This window comes from Caretta caretta, chromosome 3 (genome assembly GCF_965140235.1).
Source record: "Caretta caretta isolate rCarCar2 chromosome 3, rCarCar1.hap1, whole genome shotgun sequence".
In the NCBI taxonomy this organism is placed as follows: Eukaryota; Metazoa; Chordata; order Testudines; family Cheloniidae; genus Caretta; species Caretta caretta.
Genome location: NC_134208.1, coordinates 85,931,378 through 85,952,911, shown reverse-complemented (window position 1 = coordinate 85,952,911; position 21,534 = coordinate 85,931,378). Strand labels below are relative to the sequence as shown.

The 21,534-nt window shown below is 45.3% G+C and overlaps 1 protein-coding gene and 1 long non-coding RNA gene across 2 annotated transcripts; one reads left to right on the top strand and one right to left on the bottom strand.

Moving 5' to 3' along the window:
- Nucleotides 1–941: 941 nt before the first annotated feature.
- LOC125634284 (uncharacterized) lies at nucleotides 942–2,772 on the top strand. The gene is made up of 2 exons (XM_048844811.2): nucleotides 942–1,533; nucleotides 2,120–2,772. The coding sequence occupies exons 1-2, from the start codon at nucleotides 951–953 to the stop codon at nucleotides 2,659–2,661; spliced, it is 1,125 nt and encodes a 374-aa protein (XP_048700768.2). The 5' UTR covers nucleotides 942–950; the 3' UTR covers nucleotides 2,662–2,772.
- Nucleotides 2,773–8,069: 5,297 nt separating this feature from the next.
- LOC125634291 (uncharacterized) lies at nucleotides 8,070–21,260 on the bottom strand. The gene is made up of 3 exons (XR_007355856.2): nucleotides 20,660–21,260; nucleotides 18,907–18,955; nucleotides 8,070–10,014 (listed from the first exon to the last, which is right to left on the bottom strand). It is a non-coding gene; the product is annotated as an uncharacterized LOC125634291 (long non-coding RNA).
- Nucleotides 21,261–21,534: the final 274 nt, after the last annotated feature.

The following is a 21,534-nucleotide window of genomic DNA, read 5'->3' as shown; positions in this document are numbered from 1 at the left end:
ATCTGTGAAAATGTTATGATTTGCCAAGTATGATAATCTTGTTTATATATTTGTATCATCTTTGAATTGCGAGTTATAGGTATGTATAGTATATCTGTATTTCAAAACTTGTGCTGTGTTTCTGGGTGACATCCCCAAACAGATGGACATCAGTGCTGAGACTGTTCGATGGCCCATCAAGGGTCATCAGCTGTACAAAGAACCTACTGAAAGAAGCCAGAGGTTACACCTTATGAGTCAGCAGGACTTGTAGGGGCAGGCCGATGGACAGCGGACTCCAAGATTTTTCTTTGCCATGTGCTATGAAGCTTGTCTTTGGGACCCAGGACGTACAAGTCACATGGCAAAAGGAATATAAAGGGCAGCTGCATCTTCTCCATTTTGTCTTCATTCCTGATTCTTACCTCCGGAGTAACTTTTCTATAAACAGGTTTCAGAGTAGCAGCCGTGTTAGTCTGTATCCGCAAAAAGAAAAGGAGTACTTGTGGCACCTTAGAGACTAAGTGAGCTGTAGCTCACGAAAGCTTATGCTCAAATAAATTTGTTAGTCTCTAAGGTGCCACAAGTACTCCTTTTCTTTTTTCTATAAACAAAGCCCTGGTCTACACTAGGACTTTAGGTCGAATTTAGCAGCGTTAAATCGATGTAAACCTGCACCCGTCCACACAATGAAGCCCTTTATTTCGACTTAAAGGGCTCTTAAAATCGATTTCCTTACTCCACCCCTGACAAGTGGATTAGCGCTTAAATCGACGTTGCCGGCTCGAATTTGGGGTACTGTGGACACAATTCGATGGTATTGGCCTCCGGGAGCTATCCCAGAGTGCTCCATTATGACCGCTCTGGACAGCACTCTCAACTCAGATGCACTGGCCAGGTAGACAGGAAAAGAACCGCGAACTTTTGAATCTCATTTCCTGTTTGGCCAGCGTGGCAAGCTGCAGGTGACCATGCAGAGCTCATCAGCACAGGTGACCATGATGGAGTCCCAGAATCGCAAAAGAGCTCCAGCATGGACCGAACGGGAGGTACGGGATCTGATCGCTGTTTGGGGAGAGGAATCCGTGCTATCAGAACTCCGTTCCAGTTTTCGAAATGCCAAAACCTTTGTGAAAATCTCCCAGGGCATGAAGGACAGAGGCCATAACAGGGACCCGAAGCAGTGCCGCGTGAAACTGAAGGAGCTCAGGCAAGCCTACCAGAAAACCAGAGAGGCTAACAGCCGCTCTGGGTCAGAGCCCCACACATGCCGCTTCTATGATGAGCTGCATGCCATTTTAGGGGGTTCAGCCACCACTACCCCAGCCGTGTTGTTTGACTCCTTCAATGGAGATGGAGGCAATACGGAAGCAGGTTTTGGGGACGAAGAAGATGATGATGAGGAGGAGGTTGTAGATAGCTCACAGCAAGCAAGCGGAGAAACCGGTTTTCCCGACAGCCAGGAACTGTTTCTCACCCTGGACCTGGAGCCAGTACCCCCCAAACCCACCCAAGGCTGCCTCCTGGACCCAGCAGGCGGAGAAGGGACCTCTGGTGAGTGTACCTTTTAAAATACTATACATGGTTCAAAAGCAAGCATGTGAAAGGATTACTTTGCCCTGGCATTTGCGGTTCTCCTAGATGTAGTCCTAAAGCCTTTGCAAAAGGTTTCTGGGGAGGGCAGCCTTATTGCGTCCTTCATGGTAGGACACTTTACCACTCCAGGCCAGTAACACGTACTCGGGAATCATTGTAGAACAAAGCATTGCAGTGTATGTTTGCTGGCATTCAAACAACATCCGTTCTTTATCTCTCTGTGTTATCCTCAGGAGAGAGATATAATTCATGGTCACCTGGTTGAAATAGAGTGCTTTTCTTCAGGGGACACTCAGAGGAGCCCATTCCTGCTGGGCTGTTTGCCTGTGGCTAAACAGAAATGTTCCCCGCTGTTAGCCACAGGGAGGGGGGAAGGTTGAGGGGGTAGTCACGCGGTGGGAGGAGGCAAAATGCGACCTTGTAACGAAAGCACATGTGCTATGTATGTAATGTTAACAGCAAGGTTTACCCTGAAAGACTGTAGCCACTGTTTTACAAAATGTGTCTTTTTAAATACCGCTGTCCCTTTTTTTTTCTCCACCAGCTGCATGTGTTTCAATGATCACAGGATCTTCTCCTTCCCAGAGGCTAGTGAAGCTTAGAAAGAAAAAAAAATGCACTCGCGATGAAATGTTCTCCGAGCTCATGCTGTCCTCCCACACTGACAGAGCACAGACGAATGCGTGGAGGCAAATAATGTCAGAGTGCAGGAAAGCACAAAATGACCGGGAGGAGAGGTGGCGGGCTGAAGAGAGTAAGTGGCGGGCTGAAGAGAGTAAGTGGCGGGCTGAAGACAGGGCTGAAGCTCAAATGTGGCGGCAGCGTGATGAGAGGAGGCAGGATTCAATGCTGAGGCTGCTGCAGGACCAAACCAGTATGCTCCAGTGTATGGTTGAGCTGCAGCAAAGGCAGCTGGAGCACAGACTGCCACTGCTGCCCCTCTGTAACCAACCGCCCTCCTCCCCAAGTTCCATAGCCTCCACACCCAGACGCCCAAGAACGTGGTGGGGGGGCCTCCGGCCAACCAGCCACTCCACCACAGAGGATTGCCCAAAAAAAAGAAGGCTGTCATTCAATAAATTTTAAAGTTGTAAACTTTTAAAGTGCTGTGCTTAAAGTGCTGTGTGGCATTTTCCTTCCCTCCTCCACCACCCCTCCTGGGCTACCTTGGTAGTCATCCCCCTATTTGTGTGATGAATGAATAAAGAATGCATGAATGTGAAGCAACAATGACTTTATTGCCTCTGCAAGCGGTGATTGAAGGGAGGAGGGGCGGGTGGTTAGCTTACAGGGAAGTAGAGTGAACCAAGGGGCGGGGGGTTTCATCAAGGAGAAACAAACAGAACTTTCACACCGTAGCCTGGCCAGTCATGAAACTGGTTTTCAAAGCTTCTCTGATGCGTACCGCGCCCTCCTGTGCTCTTCTAACCGCCCCGGTGTCTGGCTGCACGTAACCAGCAGCCAGGCGATTTGCCTCAACCTCCCACCCCGCCATAAACGTCTCCCCCTTACTCTCACAGATATTGTGGAGCACACAGCAAGCAGTAATAACAGTGGGAATATTGATTTCGCTGAGGTCTAAGCGAGTCAGTAAACTGCGCCAGTGCGCCTTTAAACGTCCAAATGCACATTCCACCACCATTCTGCACTTGCTCAGCCTGTAGTTGAACAGCTCCTGACTACTGTCCAGGCTGCCTGTGTACGGCTTCATGAGCCATGGCATTAAGGGGTAGGCTGGGTCCCCAAGGATACATATAGGCATTTCAACATCCCCAACAGTTATTTTCTGGTCTGGGAATAAAGTCCCTTCCTGCAGCTTTTGAAACAGACCAGAGTTCCTGAAGATGCGAGCATCATGCACCTTTCCCGGCCATCCCACGTTGATGTTGGTGAAACGTCCCTTGTGATCCACCAGAGCTTGCAGCACTATCGAAAAGTTTATGTGGTTTATGTACTCGGCGGCTTGGTGCTCCGGTGCCAAGATAGGGATATGGGTTCCGTCTATAGCCCCACCACAGTTAGGGAATCCCATTGCAGCAAAGCCATCCACTATGACCTGCACATTTCCCAGGGTCACTACCCTTGATATCAGCAGATCTTTGATTGCGTGGGCTACTTGCATCACAGCAGCCCCCACAGTAGATTTGCCCACTCCAAATTGATTCCCAACTGACCGGTAGCTGTCTGGCGTTGCAAGCTTCCACAGGGCTATCGCCACTCGCTTCTCAACTGTGAGGGCTGCTCTCATCTTGGTATTCATGCGCCTCAGTGCAGGGGAAAGCAGGTCACAAAGTTCCATGAAAGTGCCCTTACGCATGCGAAAGTTTCGCAGCCACTGGGAATCGTCCCAGACCTGCAACACTATGCGGTCCCACCAGTCTGTGCTTGTTTCCCGAGCCCAGAATCGGCGTTCCACAGCATGAACCTGCCCCATTAGCACCATGATGCATGCATTGTCAGGGCCCATGCTTTCAGAGAAATCTGTGTCCATCTCCTGATCACTCACGTGACCGCGCTGACGTCGCCTCCTCGCCCGGTATCGCTTTGCCAGGTTCTGGTGCTGCATATACTGCTGGATAATGCGTGTGGTGTTTAATGTGCTCCTAATTGCCAAAGTGAGCTGAGCGGCCTCCATGTTTGCCTTGGTATGGCGTCCGCACAGAAAGAAGGCGCGGAACGATTGTCTGCCATTGCTCTGATGGAGGGAGGGGCGACTGACGACATGGCTTACAGTGTTGGCTTCAGGGAGCTAAAATCAACAAAGGGGGTGCCTGTACATCAAGGAGTATTTCAGGCAGGACTGCACGGAGGGTTCCAATAGGAAATGGTGCACCTAAGTTATCGTTCTTATTGGAACAAGGAGGTTAGCCTGGCCTCTGATTGATACATGGCTAGATTTACCTCGCTGCACCTTCTCTGTGAGTGACTGCAGTGTGATCTAGAGGAATGAGTCCCCTAGACAGGGGAGGAGGCAAATGAGTACAAAACAAATCTGGTCTATTTCTTGTTCTGAGCCACTCCATCTATCTTTTACATCTTTGGCTGGCAGCAGACGGTGCAGAAGGACTGCATGCCATCCACATCTCATGGCTGCTCGGCAGAAGATGGTACAGTACGACTGCTAGCCATCTTCATCTCTTGCCTGCCTGGCAGAAGATGGTACAATACGACTGCTAGCAATCCTCATCTCTTGCCTGCCTGGCAGAAGATGGTACAGTACGACTGCTAGCAGTCCGTATCGCCTGCCCGCTCACCATAAGACGGTTCAATAGGACTGACTGCAGGACTAAAGAGAATGACCTGGTCAAGTCACTCCAAATTTAGTCCCTGCGCCCATGTCTGCCCAGGCGCTCCCAGCCGACGTGGCCAGGAGCACCTCGGACACGACGAGGACGACTACCAGTCGTATTGCCCCGTCTGCTGCCAGAAGGCAATGGGTTGCTGCTACTGTGCAGCAAAGCCGTACCGCGTCTGCCAGCACCCAGGAGACATAGGGTGACGGTTACCTGAGTGGGCTCCATGCTTGCCGTGGTGTGGCGTCTGCACAGGTAACTCAGGAAAAAAGGCGCGAAATGATTGTCTGCCCTTGCTTTCACGGAGGGAGGGAGGGAACGGGGGCCTGACGATACGTACCCAGAACCATCCGCGACAATGTTTTAGCCCCATCAGGCATTGGGATCTCAACCCAGAATTCCAATGGGCAGCGGAGACTGCGGGAACTGTGGGATAGCTACCCACAGTGCAACGCTCCGGAAGTCGACTCTAGCCTCGGTACTGTGGAAGCGCTCCGCCGAGTTAATGCACTTAGAGCATTTTCTGTGGGGACACACACACTCGAATATATAAAACCGATTTCTAAAAAACCGACTTCTATAAATTCGACCTTATTCCGTAGTGTAGACATACCCAAAGCTCTGAACAAAGGACTGAATTACCCATCCAAGCTTTGGATGTGTTCCAGAGGGATTCTGAAGCCAGCACACTCACCAATACTGCTAAGAACCTGATATATGGACTTTGAAGTCTCTGAATGTATCCGATTGCTTTACCATTTAACAACTATCTTCTTGTTCTTTCTTTTTTCCTTATAATAAACCTTTAGTGTTAGACACTAAAGGATTGACTGGCACCATGGTATTTTAGGTAAGATCCAAACTAATATTGACCTGGTTACGTGGCTGACCCTTTGGAGTCAGAAGAACATTTTTATAGTGAGCAGAGTTTTTAAATAACTTCTCACTGGACTGGTCCTAGTTGCTGATTGGGAGCCAGAGAATTGGAATGCAATAAAGGGGGCTGTATGATTTCTTTTTTCGCTTCTCAATAACTTGTGGGGGGAATCAGAAGCACAGTTTGTGACTGGTTGGTGAGTTTAACTTCAGTGTTAACCACCAATTTTGGGAGTGTCTGCTTTCCCTTTTGCAGCCTGCCCTGACCGTGGCATTTTCAGTGAGGGCTGCCCCAGGCACAACGGGTCACGAAAGGATCTGGAGATAATGGTGGATTACAAATTGGATATGAGTCAACAATCCGATACTGTTGTGAAAGAGACAAATGTAATTCTGAGGTGTATTAACAGGAGTGTTGTATGTAAAATACTGGAGGTAATTGTTCAGCTCTACTCAGCACTGGTGAAGCTTCCCCTGATGTAGTGTTTCCAGTTTTGGGCACCGCACTTTAAGAATGATGTGGACAAAATGGAGAAAGTCAAGAGGAGAGAAAAAAAAAACCCTGAACTATAAGGAAAGATTGGACATGTTTATTCTAGAGAATTGAGGGCTGAAGAAGGATAATGTTCAAATTTATAAAAGGTTATTATGAAGAGGAAGGTGATCAATTGTTTTTCAAGTCCATGGAGGGTAGGTCAAGAAGTAATTGGCTTAGTTTGCAGCAAAGGCGATTTTGGCTGGATATTAGGAAAAAACTTTCTAATTTTAAAGATAATTAAGGACTGGAACAGGTTATTTAGAACTCTTGTAAAATCCTCATCATTGGTTGTTTTCAAGCACAGACTACACAAACATCTGTCAGGGTTAGCATAGGTATACTTAATCCTGCCTCAGCACTGTGGAGGAGGAAGAGAAAGACTAGATGACCTCTTGAGGTCCCTTCCAGATCTATATTTCTATGATTCTATAGCAGTATAAAAATGCTTATATTGGTATAGCTAAGTTTATGGTAATAAGCTATACTAGGTGTGGCCAAACCGCTGCTCATGAGCCACATGTGGCTCTTTTATAAAATGTGGCTTGCAGCATCTCCCTCCCCATTCTCCACCTACCAGACCTGGGGAAGGGGGAACTCAGAGCTTCTGCCCTGCAGCAAGGTGTCGGGGCTAGGGGCTTCTGCCAGAAATGAATGGTGCCTGCTGAGAGTGGGAGGGGCACAAGTTAAAGGTTTGCACCCCCCACCCCCAACAGCCTCCCCTTACCCTCAGTGGTTCTCCCTGCGGCTCCCAGCTATTTGCTGCTGCCTTTCCCCATGGCCATAGCTCCCAGCTTTCCAGCTCCAACAGCTGCAATGTAGGGAGGGGGCCTGGCAGCACCATGTGACCAAGCAGGGCCAGCAAATCCTGGCAAAAATCTAGGGGCGGGACATGTGCCCCCCTGTGCCCCCCACGCATTGCCTCTGGCTTCTGCCTAGCAGGGAGGCGGGGGTCTTGGGGCTTCAACCCCATGGGGCACGCCTACTGGGGCTCAGGACTTCAGCAGGAGTGGGGCTGAAGCCCTGGGCCTAGACAGGTGCCTCCCCTAGGGCTGAAGCCCTGAACCGTCCTGGGGCCAAAGCCCCAAGGCCCACCACCCCGCCGCAGAGCTGAAGCCCTGAGATACACCACCCCGCCGCAGGGCTGAAGCCCCGAGACCCAGCAGGCGCGCCCCGGCTCTTGAACTTCGGAAGATTGTTGTATGCGGCTCAGTACGTTTGGCCCTCTGAGTTATATTGATAAATGTACCTTTATAGCGCTATAACAGTGTCCACAGCAAGGGGGTTGCACCACTTTTACTATATGGGTTTCTAAATCAATATAGTAGTGGAACAAAAATTGTGTGTAGATAAGCCCTTAGATGAGTTTAAACCAGGCTTACTCCGGTTTAGCTTGTGTCAGTAAACACGCACATGCTAAACAGATATAACCAGTGTTAATTTCACACAAGAGAGTCCACACACAAAAGCTACAATGGTTTAACTAACCTGGTTTAAGTTAAACCAGTGCAATTTCTGTGTGTAGACAAGCTCTCATTTTTGTCACTTTACAGGATTGGGGCCACTGAAAAGTTCTGCAACTTTTACAGCACCACTTAGATCAGCTTTTATGCACAACCAGATTGTGCTAGTAAATAAAATTACGCATATTCTGGGCTCTTTCCTCCATCTCACTCCACCCCTTCCCCCAAGCTCGCACCCCAACTCTTCCTGCCCCGCCTCTTCCCGCCCAGTTCCATCCCCTGCCCCGAGCATACCCCGTCCCTTCTCCCTCTCCCCACCAGCGCCTCCTGCACACTGCAGAACAGCTGAACCATGGCAGATGGGAGATGCTGTGAGGGAGGGGAGTAGTTGATTGGTGGGACCACTATGGGCAGGAGGTGCTGGGGAATGGGGGGAGCTGGTTGCCGGTGGGTGCTTAAGCACCCACTAATTTTTTTCCGCCCTGGCAAATGCATGTATCTTGGTTGGGAGCTGCTTGCTTCCTATGGGCTCTTTTCTCTTCAAGCTGTAGGAGCCAGCTTCTCTCATTGGCTTTGATACCCTGATAGAGATGATGGCGCCACCTGTTACGATCACTTGCCAAGATTTCCCATTGGTCAGGATCAATTCCAAATTCCTTCATATCTCACTTGCATGTGTTTTTATAGCAAAGCTTGGGGTGTCCTGTTCTTGTTCCCTCTGATAGCTCCCCATATAGCATGTCCTTGGGTATCCATCTGTCTTCCAACCTACTCAGATGGCCCAGCCAGTGCAGTAGTCTTTGCTTGAGCAGCGCTGTCACACTAGGTAAATTTGCCCTTTGAAGAGCCTCTGTGTTGGTGTCTTTATTTTGCCATTTGGTGTTGAGTATGTGGCATAAACAACGTAGGTGGAAACTGTTTAACCTTTTCTCTTGATGAGCATAAGTTGTCCATGTTTCCCCACCATACATGAGAGTGCTGAGGACGCAAGCTTAGTACACTAGCATTTTGGTCTTTATGGTAAGTTTTGAGTTGTTTCATGCTCTTTTAGTTAGTCCGCTAAAGGTGGTGGCAGCTTTTCCAATGCGAACATTTAGTTCTTCATCCAGTGAGAAGTTGGTGGTCACTGTAGAATCTAAATAGAAGTAGTCCAAAAGTTCAGCTATCAGGTTTGTATTTAAGGTAACTGAAGGATCTTGTGGAACCCCCTATCATAATACAACCATTTTTTTATGCTGATGGTGAGAGCAAATGCCTGACAGGCACTTGAAGGGGGGTCCATGAGTTCTTGTAGTAGATCTTCATTGTGGGCTATCAGGGCAGAATCATAGCAAATAGAAGTTCCCTGATTAGCACCTTTTTGACTTTGGTCTTTGACTTAAGTCAGGACAGGTTGAAGAGTTTCCCATCTGATCTTGTGTGGTGATACACTCCGTCTTTGAAGAAGAAAATTCTAAAGAGTGTAGGGGCAAGAACACATCCTTGCTTCACTCCACTTTTCATCTCAAAGCTGTCTGAAGTGGACCCTTCAAATTGGACAGTTGCTTTCATATTGTTGTGGAATGAACATATCAGACTTAACAGGGTTGGTGGGCAGCCTATCTTTTCTAGTACTGCAAACAGACCTGATCTGCTAACTGTGTCAAATGCTTTGGTTATGTTCACAAAGGTGATGTACAATGGTTGGTTTTGCTCTCTACACTTTTCTTGGAGTTGACGCAGAGAAAATATCCTGTCTATAGCTGATCTTCAAGCCCCGAATCCACACTGTGATTCAGGGTAGACATGATTCACCAGCTGTTGTAGGTGCACTAAGGTGACTTTTGCGAAAGCTTTTCCTGTTTCACTTAGGAGCGAGATACCCCCTTAGTTGTTGCAGTCACCCTTTTTGCCTTTATTTAGGCATAAGCTTTCATGGGTAAAAAACCCACTTCTTCAAAGCTTATGCCCAAATAAATTTGTTAGTCTTTAAGGTGCCACCGGACTCCTCATTGTTTTTGTGGATACAGACTAACACGGCTAGCCCTCTGATACTTTTCGCCTTTGTTTTTACGCAAAGTGATGATGTTTGTGTCACGCCTCTCTTGTGGTAACTCACCCTCTTTCCAGAATTTAAGTAGCAGCTGATGAAGATAAGGTAATAGCTGTCTTTCCCACTCTTGAGGATTTCTGCTTGGATGCCATCTTTTCCAGGAGCCTTGCCACTTGACAGCAAATCAATGGCCTTGCTTAGCTCTTCTACAGTGGGCTCCGCATCTAGCTCTGGCATGACCTGTAAAGTTGGTATTTGGTCCAGTGAGTTGCTGGTGATATTTCTTTCTTGTGTGTATAGCTCTGAATAGTGTTCAACCTAATGAGACAACTGCTTGCTTTTATCTGTAATGATTCCAATGTAACTTTACTGTGCCTCACTGGCTCCACAACTTGATATGTAACTCTTTCTTCTGATTAACCATGTCTTTGTGATTTGTCCTTTAGCCTCAGCTTTCTGTTAGTCCAGGGACAAGGAATATTTTGCCTACAGGATCCTTGTGCTGTTTTGTGAGGTAACACTTTGTTTTTCTCACGCCCAGAATAAAGCAGTTGGCCAAAGGCAGAATCTCCTATGTTCAGGCCAGAGTACTGGATCATTCCCCAGAAAAACAGCACAAAGTTTCTATTTTGATTATGATACTTATAGCAATAAGTGAATTAAAAGCCAATGTAGGCCAGTGACTAGATCATGGGAGAAGAAGTCAAGACTCCTGGGTTCCATTCCTAGTGTGTACTCTCATTGTAAGATCCTTGGCAAGTCACTTAAATTCCATGCTTCACTTTCCATACCGATAAAATGAGGCTCTAATACTTTTCTACATCACAAGGGTATTTTGAGGTTAAATTAGTTAATGGCTATAAGGGACATAGAGAGTCCCTTGCATGGAATAGATGCTACAGAAGTGAATATTTTTTCACTAAAAACGTTAATGTTAAAACTCACTGACACAAACTAGTTTTTCCTTTGTAACGCTGACAAATTTACAATTTAAATAAGACATCTGAACTTATGCCACTTGATTCTGCTGTATTCCCCTTTCAGATTTTGTAGCTGATGTAAGTATGGGCAGTGTTTAATTTGTAATGAAAGAGGAGATGACGCTCAAGCAATTTTTTACTTTTATAACTGGCATGGCAAGCCCAGAGGTGCCACTAGGTTTATGAACTGCCAAGCCTTGAAGTGCTGGCACAAATTAAACCCTGGGTATGGGAGCACCTGGAATAGATTAAAAAATCTCTTGAAGTACGTATGCTATGATGCCCCACCTCATTGCAGAGACTCCTGAAACTTTGAGGGAAGCACCCATGAAAACCCCAGATATATTTATTATACCTCCCAGCAAAAATTTCCAATGTGCTTATATGACTGCATTTCTTAAGTGAACCTCTTTGTGCTTCAGCAGCACTTCTATCTGAAGACATACACCTGCAGAGACCTCTTATAAACTCCTCCTCCTGTGAGGCCTCTTTCCCCTCTGTGGTTTCCATTATATATTCCATATTTCCTTATACTGCAAGAGATGGATCTTTTTCTACTCTTCAGGAAAGGCAGCCTCATTTTGAGTCTAACTGAAATAAACTTTTAAAATAAGTATTTTATATGCTAACCAATGCAATGCCATCTCAGGTTTAGCGAAGTTGCTGGAAAAAGGCTGCTTCTGGCCCTTTAAGAGTTGGAAGAGAAACTGTTCCCTTGCTGAACCTAATTGGCAAATGAATGCTCCAGTTAGGGATCAGCCAACTAAGAGTGAAGCAACAGAGATGATGCAAAAAGAAAAGGAGTACTTGTGGCAGTACTTAGAGACTAACCAATTTATTTGAGCATAAGCTTTCGTGAGCTATAGCTCACTTCATCGGATGCATACTGTGGAAAGCATAGAAGATCTTTTTATACACACAAAACATGAAAAAATGGGTGTTTACCACTACAAAAGGTTTTCTCTCCCCCCACCCCACTCTCCTGCTGGTAATAGCTTATCTAAAGTGATCACTCTCCTTACAATGTGTATGATAATCAAGGTGGGCCATTTCCAGCACAAATCCAGGGTTTAACAAGAATGTGGGGGGGGGGGGGAGGGGTAGGAAAAAACAAGGGGAAATAGGTTCCCTTGCATAATGACTTAGCCACTCCAAGTCTCTATTCAAGCCTAAGTTAATTGTATCCAATTTGCAAATGAATTCCAATTCAACAGTCTCTCGCTGGAGTCTGTTTTGAAGTTTTTTTGTTGTAATATCGCAACTTTCATGTCTGTAATCGCGTGACCAGAGAGACTGAAGTGTTCTCCGACTGGTTTATGAATGTTATAATTCTTGACATCTGATTTGTGTCCATTTATTCTTTTACGTAGAGACTGTCCAGTTTGACCAATGTACATGGCAGAGGGGTATTGCTGGCACATGATGGCATATATCACATTGGTGGATGTGCAGGTGAACGAGCCTCTGATAGTGTGGCTGATGTTATTAGGCCCTGTGATGCAGATGATGCAGCCTCCAGTTGTGGGAGACTGTGCGTTAAGGAAGATTAAAGAAGAGATAAGAACTTTTTGCTCTTCCCTGATAATTATACAGAAACAGAGTATAACGGTTGAGAAATTTATCTAGACAATAAGGGAAGGAAGTAAGTTAGAGCAAACTGCAAAGAAAAAGTTAGCATATTCTAAAGGCAATCTGCAAAGGGGAATGATTTGGCTTATGTCCTTTCCCCCTCATGTTGTATACACAAGGTCTAAAAATGTTTAAAAGGTGGCTTTGGTCTTTACCTTAGAAATACATGTCTTGTCTGCCTTGGAAAACTAAGATGAGTAAAGAATTAGTGATATCACTAAGAGAATGAAAGCTGAGCTACTGAGAAAGAAAGGGGTTTATAGTAAGACTGTTTAATCCTTTTTGTGTTTAGCTTCTGTGACTTAACACTTTGTTAAAAATGAACTATTTATTCCAAAGCAACATCTTTGCATCTCCAGTTAAGATGTTAGAGTGTATAACAAATATGCTTGGAGTCCGCCAATTTGGCATTCCTGATCTAAATGAATTCCTGAGGTAAGAAATAAGAAGAAAAAATGCTTTGGTGGTTTTGTGTGACTTTTAGGCCACCTTTATACATCAACAGAAGGAAAAAGAAAAGAACAGTATTTTAAAAATATTAAATCCATTTTACTTCTAACTGGCTTAGAAAACATGGAAATAGACCCAGTTGAGACAGAAAGCATAGAGAAAATACCAATTTAGTAAAACTGAGAAACTTCTAAGAGCTGTACAAGCAGACAGCACCAGTGTCAAAATATATTCAACAACTGGAAAGTCCCTGAACTGTGAATAAGTACAAAGCTGATTCCTTCTCCTCATCCACCTCCACATTTTACCTGATCAGGGTTTGGTCTGCAAGATCTTTTTCTAAGCTGCATGCATGTTACTAGCATATTCATAGCATGAAAAAGCACTGGAAATAATATTGCCCCAGGACACCAGCCAATTCTTTGACAGTCTTCCCTCCATCCCTATTGGCTGTCACTCAGAGATTCTCTACCTTGTGTAAAACTGCTTGTGCGGCTTCCCCTGTAGGAGCAAAGGAGAGAGAAGAGGGTCCCTTGCAGCTCATCTCTAGCTGCCCAAACCTATCTGTATTCATCCAAATGGATAACTTTTCTTCTTTTTCCCTGCACTCATCAACTTGTCTCCAGTCAGACAGGCTAAGATGAACTGCTCTAATTATTTCCATTTTTATGGGAGAGCAAGAGTTAGAAAATGCTAACTCGTACCCCCACATCAGGAGTTGGAGGAGGAGGGGTTTTGTTGTTGTTTTGTTTTTTTTGCACCAAGTGGGAATTGAACTTCTGAAAATCATCCTTATTGGCCTTATGGGGTTAATCCCGGGAACATTTAGCCGTATATTGTCAGGCTAGAAGTTGGTAGAAGAATGAGAGCAATAGGAATTCACAGGTTTACCACAGTTATATTAAAACTCAGCTTAGTATCAGGTAGGACAGCCAGCATCATCATAGTACAACAGTTATCATGGCCACTTCCTTTTTTTTTTTTTTTTCCTTGAGTTCTTTGGCATTAGGACACTCACACGTTCTTGTCAACTGCTGGAAATGGCCCATCTTGATTATCACTACAAAAGGTTTTTTTTCTCTCCTGCTGGTAATAGCTCACCTTAACTGATCACTCTTGTTATAGTGTGTATGGTAACACCCATTGTTTCATGTTCTCTGTGTATATAAAATCTTCCTACTGTATTTTCCACTGCATGCATCTGATGAAGTGGGTTTTAACCCACGAAAGCTTATGCTCAAATAAATTTGTTCGTCTCTAAGGTGCCACAAGTACTCCTGTCCTTTTTGCGGATACAGACTTAACACGGCTGCTACTCTGAAACCTCACATTTAAAGTGAGTTAACATACATTTCCTTATCTGTTACTTATACCCCAGGTTATTAAAACAAATTTAAAATATCACTTACTTTTCATTTCTTTTCTTTCTGTATCTTACTCAGTTTGGACAATGAAAAAACTAGGGACTTTCATTTCTATTTCTAATTAGCTTCATTTACTGATTCTAAAGCACCACAATGCTGCCAAGGAATGGCTTAAATTTTTTTTTTAAAAGTGCTTTCATTTGAATTAAAACTGTAATGAAAATACTTTTATTAATACTAAGTTTTGTAACAGTTTCCTCTCAAAACATGTTGGGCCAAACTGCCTGCTGAGTGGCCCTTTTAATCTATGGACTACATTTGTAAAAAGAGTGAACAGAAGTGAAGGTCCAGAGAAAGACGGAGCCAGCTCTGGAATGTTAATGCCTTTCCCATCAATTGTAGAGCTATTTCCTGAGAGAACAGCCCTGTTACATGTAGGGCACTACTCAAAGTTACAGCTTTACGAAAGCTCATGCTCAAATAAATTGGTTAGTCTCTAAGGTGCCACAAGTACTCCTTTTCTTTTTGCGAATACAGACTAACACGGCTGTTCCTCTGAAACCAGCTTTACTTAAGACTACTGGTAGGTGATCTGAAATGCTTTTAAAAATTGATTTATGATCCAAGTTCAACAGAATACATGTGTATTTGGCTCACAAATTTAAAATACAGTGTTATTAACTGAGCCTTTTTACCTGTCAGGACCTGAAGTAAAGATACTGTCTCTCCAGGAGTTCAGGAGATCACTTGCTTTAAGAAAAGGAGTATTTGTGGCACCTTAGAGACTAACCAATTTATTTGAGCATGAGCTTTCGTGAGCTACAGCTCACTTCATCGGATGCATACTGTGGAAACAGCAGAAGACATTATATACACAGAGACTGTCATAAATATAAAGGGAAGGGTAAACCCCTTTGAAATCCCTCCTGGCCAGGGGAAAGCTCCTCTCACCTGTAAAGGGTTAAGAAGCTAAAGGTAACCTCGCTGGCACCTGACCAAAATGACCAATGAGGAGACAAGATACTTTCAAAAGCTGGGAGGAGGGAGAGAAACAAAGGGTCTGTGTCTGTCTGTATGCTGCTCTTGCCAGGGACAGAACAGGAATGGAGTCTTAGAACTTTTAGTAAGTAATCTAGCTAGGTATGTGTTAGATTATGATTTCTTTAAATGGCTGAGAAAAGAATTGTGCTGAATAGAATAACTATTTCTGTCTGTGTATCTTTTTTGTAACTTAAGGTTTTGCCTAGAGGGGTTCTCTATGTTTTTGAATCTAATTACCCTGTAAGATATCTACCATCCTGATTTTACAGGGGGGATTTCTTTATTTCTATTTACTGCTATTTTTTATTAAAAGTCTTCTTGTAAAAAACTGAATGCTTTTTCATTGTTCTCAGATCCAAGGGTTTGGGTCTGTGGTCACCTATGCAAATTGGTGAGGCTTTTTATCCAACATTTCCCAGGAAAGGGGGGGTGCAAGTGTTGGGAGGATTGTTCATTGTTCTTAAGATCCAAGGGTCTGGGTCTGTAGTCACCTAGGCAAATTGGTGAGGCTTTTTACCAAACCTTGTCCAGGAAGTGGGGTGCAAGGTTTTGGGAAGTATTTTGGGGGGAAAGACTCGTCCAAACAGCTCTTCCCCAGTAACCAGTATTAGTTTGGTGGTGGTAGCGGCCAGTCCAAGGACAACGGGGGGAATATTTTGTACCTTGGGGAAGTTTTGACCTAAGCTGGTAAAGATAAGCTTAGGAGGTTTTTCATGCAGGTCCCCACATCTGTACCCTAGAGTTCAGAGTGGGGGAGGAACCTTGACAGAGACCATGAAACAATACCTCCACTTGCTTTAAGACTTTGTTGCAGGGAAAACATGCACCCAGATCTTAGGTCTTGGCAGCTAAGTAAAGAACTTAATTTTTGTTTTAAAATTTGCAAATAAATATAGTAGATCTTTGCTTAGCTTCTTAATGATTTGGAGTCTTAAACAGGTTCTTGGCTCTCTGAGATATTTTAATTCACCTTTTAAAACCCCTTACACTTTAAAAGTTTGAGTCTTGTCTGGTTCTAGCCTCATCTATTTAATTACCTCTATTTCAAAGGTGTGATTTTATTTCTGTTCCAACATTAAAGATTTTAAAATAATTTCTCCTTTCATGGGGTTGGCAGATACGATCAGTTCTTTTCCTGAAGGGAATGGAAGGAAGTTAAGATGCAAGGAGGGCCTTGAAAATGAAGACTAGTTTGTTTGCTGCAATAGGGAAAGGGGAACCAGTGTAGCGATGCAAAGAGGGGTGACAAGCTAGGGCAATGATCTTTGCAGCAACATCTGGAATGGATATAGCTAAGGCAAGCCCGCATTTGTCAAAGCCAGAGAAAAGGACATTGTGGTAACTAAGGCTATGTCTACACGGCAAATTACTTCGGTCTAATTTACGTCACTCAGGAGTGTGAATAATGCACACCCCTGAGTGACGTGTTATACCAACCTAAACGCCAGTGTAGAAAGTGCTATATGATCAGGGGAGCTTCTCCCACCAACATAGCTACCACCTCTCATGGAGGCAGGAATTATTAAGCCTATGGGAGAGCTCTCTCCTGTCGACTTAGAATGTATTCACCAAAAGCGCTACAGCAGTGCAGCTGCATCAGTGCAGCTGTGTCCATGTGCAGCAGGTAATGGAGGCTGGGGGAGACTAAGCCTCCTGAAACCTCCTCTAATGCTCTCCGCCACAGCCCTGGGGGGCTCACCTGGACTGCTCTGGGTGCCAGTGGGCCAGCCCAGGTTCAGGGCTGGTCCGGGTGCCAGCTGAGGTGCGGGGCTGGCCAGCAGACTGACTGGTAGTGGGGAGGGGTCTTGGGTGGAAGTGGCAGGGCAGGGGCCTAGCCTCCCTGAATGAGGGGTGCACGCGCTGCCCATGGCTGTGCCGCTGTAGCTGCTGTAGTGTAGATATAGCCTGAGATAATGAGGTCCTTAATAATGAGATCATGAGAGTTTCAGTTGTGTGGATGGATAGGAAAGGCAGTATTTTAGATTTTTTTCTGCATAAGATTTGACCTAGATTGACACAACCATGATGTGAGGATTTAGAGAGAATGCAAAGTTGAATGTTCTGGGCTTGAGAGACAGGGATGGAGGTGTTGTACATTCCCTGAGAAAAGAGGGATTGGAGGATTAGGAGTTCTGTTTTGGCCATGAGTATAAGCTAATGGCTGCAGGTGCACAAGGAAATGTCAGAGACAGGCTGAGGCTTCAGTTTGGATAGAAAGAGACAGGTATAGAATAGATGTGGATCTATGAGCTCTCCACATAGAAATGAGTTGAATTTGCAGATTAGTTTATGTAGACATAAGGTATAGAGGGTAAAGAGAAGGGGAACCATAATGAAGCCTTCTGCCCCCCGCCCTTCCCCAAATGTTGGAGTGGGGAAACAAGAGGATGCTCTGAAGACCATACTGAAGAAGTGATTAGAGATGCAGAAGGAGGACCAGGAGAGGACTGAGTCATGGACGCCAAGGGAGAATAAGATATCAAAAGAACACCATCAGTGGTATCAAAGACAGCTGACAGGTTGAGGTGAGTGATGATGGAGTACTGGTTCTGAGTTTAAAAGCTTTAGTGAGGCATTTCATTGGAGTGCAAGGGGTAGAAGCTAGATTGGAAAGGGTCTAGGATGGATTTGGAATGAGGAAACAGATAAAAGGGAGAGAGATGTCAGTTGGAGAGAAAAGTGGTTCAAGGGTGGCATGATTTAAGATGGGAGAGACTGAAGCATGCTTGTATTATGAGGAGAGAGAACCAGGGAAGAGCTGGAGGTTAAGGAGAAGGATAAAGGAGGAGATAAGAGTGGGTGCAACAGAGATCAGGAGGTGGGATGGGGTTAATGAAGATGCTAGAGGACAAGAGCAGACAAACTTCTGTATCAGTGACAGGGAAAAATGAGTTGTAGGAGGGGAAGGGAAGGTGAGGAAAAGGCAAAGGGCTTGTTGCATTTTTGTCAATTTTTCTCAGAAGAAACTGGTGAAATACTGTCAGAAAAGTGGAGGCAGGAGGAGGTGGGGAGTGTTTGAAAAGAGAAACAAAGATGATAAAAAAGACAGCTGGGATTTCAAATGGGAGATAAATTATGGTGGAGAAGTTGGAGTTGCTTAGTTAGGAAGATGACAGAAGTTTAGGATGGGGAAAATGTGAGAAATGGGAAATACTGAAGCATTATTTTGACCACAGAGGGTAACTCTATAGTGGTTTTATTTTTATTAACACTTTTATTAACACTTCTGAAGTATGTAATTTTATTTAATTATATTGGTTAACATTGGATTGATACCCCTCACTGGGCAAGACAGCAATGTAGCAGGTCAAGATCAGGCCTTATGGATTTTTATTTATTGGTATCTATAAATAAATCCCGGCTGAGGACAGCATCCACCATTAGAGAAGCTTGCATAGTGAGAAGGCAGGCTATCAGACAATTCTGATTCACAAGTACTTGGAGCTATGGCAGAAGCAAAGCTGACTCATGTACCTTTCTAAAAAAAAATGATCATGTTAGAATAATTATGGTCCCCCTTTGCCACTTCAGATACAAGCTTCTTGTCACGACTTTTATAGCCCTTTATGATTGCCGTACCAATCAGGTGCAGGATTTGAATCCAAACACTAACCACTATACAAAATTCGATTTAGAGGTTCCAATTACGACAAATTTCTTCTACTTACCTTAGCCCCAAACACTAAGTCATGGAGGCCTCCAAACAAGGGAGAGAAGCTTCAAAATAAGCAGAAAAACATTTCAAAAATTAATAAAGTATTTAAAATATTTGAGAGCTCAAAGTAATTTAGTCTCTAAAACTTCAACACTTAGTTTTCATGATGTCTGTTTGAGGACTCCTTTGTAGGCCCAATATATTTAGGACTGATATTGGCCTGGTTATGAAGTTATGTTTTCACATTGTTTAGAATTCACTGACAATACAAAGGCACCAAAAAGCTCACATCAAGACTCAGGTCCATACCTTGCTACATGAGTAACAAGAAAACAGGCCCTCCCCAGAGAACTCAGTCTTTGTTTATAATAATCAGCAACAAGTAGATTCATTGAACAAAGGATATTTCTGGGATGACAAGGTAAAAGTAAAACAAGTATGTTTTGCATATTAGCCAATAGTCTGAGTTTACCACCTGCCATGCCTAGCCAACATCACCTGTCAGTGTTTTGTAGGTGTCATGGCAGAAGTGAGTTGAGGATAAGGTGGCAGCTTTATTGATTTGATGGGAAGTTTTTTCCATGCATAATGGAAGAATTGATAATAGAGGTTTACATTGTTGATAGAGCAAAGTCCTTATGGCACTGATTTTCAGTTAAAAAAAAGCCAAAATGGCTTCTCCTTTAAAAAAAAAAAAAGGTTATATGTGACCATATATCACTAAAATTCTGAGAACAGCTTGAAACATATGTCTACCCTATGTAGCCTGTATCGCTATAATTAGGGCCCTACCAAATTCACAGTGCATTTTGGTCAATTTCATGATTTCAGATATTTAAATCTGAAATTTCATGGTGTTGTTATTATAGAGATCCTGACTCAAAAAAGGGTATGCAGGGGGGTCACAAGGTTATTGTAGGGGGAGCATGGTATTGCGACCCTTACTTCTGCACTGTTGCTGGCAGTGGCATTGCCTTCCTAGCTGGGCAGCCGGAGAGCGTCAGCTGCTGCCCAGGAGCCCAGCTTGGAAGGCAGTGCCAGTGCCAGGAGCAGTGCAAAAGTAAGGATGGCCTGGTACCGTATTGCGACTGTTACTTCTGTGCTGCTGCCTTCAGAGCTGGGTCCCCTGCCAGCGGCTACCACTCTCCAGCCACCCAGCTTTCAAGGCAGTTCAGAAGTAAGGGTGGCAATACCACGATCCTCCTCCAATAACGTTGCAATCCCCTACCTTTTGGTTCAGGACCCCCAGTTTAAGTAATGCTTGTCTCCCCTGTGGAATCTTTATTTTATAGGGTAAAAGCACACAGAAGACCAGATTCCATGGTCTGTGATGCATTTTTTACAGCTGTAAATTTGGTAGGGCCCTAGGTATAACTATGCTCGCATAGCCCTGTAATGTAGATGCAACCTGTAACAACAGATTTGTTGTAGGAACATCACGTGCCTGAATGACACTGGTTATTTCGCAAAAAGAAAAGGAGGACTTATGGCACCTTAGAGACTAACAAATTTATTTGAGCATAAGCTTTCGTGAGCTACAGCTCACTTCTGAAAACTGGTTATTTTGACAGACCTCATTTTCTGTCAACATAGCTGTGCCTACACTGGGGTTTTTGTCAGCATAGCTATGGATATCAGTGGTGTAGTTTTTTCGCACCTCTAACTGAAGTAGCTATTCCAACCCAACTTAAATGTACACCAAGGATGTAACCCTTCTCTTGATAATCATGCTTAAGACGGATTTAAGACTAGATGATTCCTCTTACAGAGTAGTAGCCTCTTGGGGATGTTGTCAGGTTGATGGTGAGTCAGGAGTGCACATGGTGTCTCACTCCCACCGCCATGGGCTGGCCGGCAATATAGGTTCACCTCTGTGAAGCGAGTTCTGGGCAAACCTTTGGTTTTGCAACACTTCCTTAAGCCATGGTTCTGCCCTAGTGCAATGTCAGCGTGCACTGCAGGATTTAGTGGACACCTTCAGATCTCTTGTCCTCTTGGTCTGGTCGGGAAGGAAACTAAAGCGTTACCCAGCCGGGCCTCTTCTGCCCGCACTTTATTGGGGGCCGAGGGTGACAGACCCGCCCCGCTCTGCTGCAAAGGGGCGTGTGTGGGTGGGGGGGCTACACAGGGAGGGGCAGCTCTCTCCGCCTCTGACCCCTCGGGGGAAGGACAGATGGACCCCCCAGCTCCATCCCCTCCGCAACCGCTCGGAGCCGTCACCTGCCCCGTCCAGGCAACACCACCCTGCGAGGCACGAGGCCGGGCCGAGGCCAGCCGCGCAACACGGAAGGCAGCTCCCGCTCCGCGCTGCCACGGCCCCGCCGCTCTGTCCACAGCAGCTCCGCCCCAGCAGCGCGTGCCAGGGCCCCTGACTGACGAGCAGGACAGCCATTCCCGCCTATGCCCGTGGCCCAAGGAGCGAATGGGTGGGATTAGCCTGGGCCAATCGGGAAGAAAGGTGAGGGGGAAGGCGGGGCCACCGCTTGAGTGGCAGCTCACGAGATAAACAAGTTCCAGGCAGCACCAGAGTCCTTCCCCTCCCCCCCCCAGCCGAAGGGCTGAGGCGGCAGCTGCGGCGCAGGTATGGAGCACGGTCTCCCTACGAACCCCACCTCATGCAGCCGCTGCTCCCCCTCAGCCG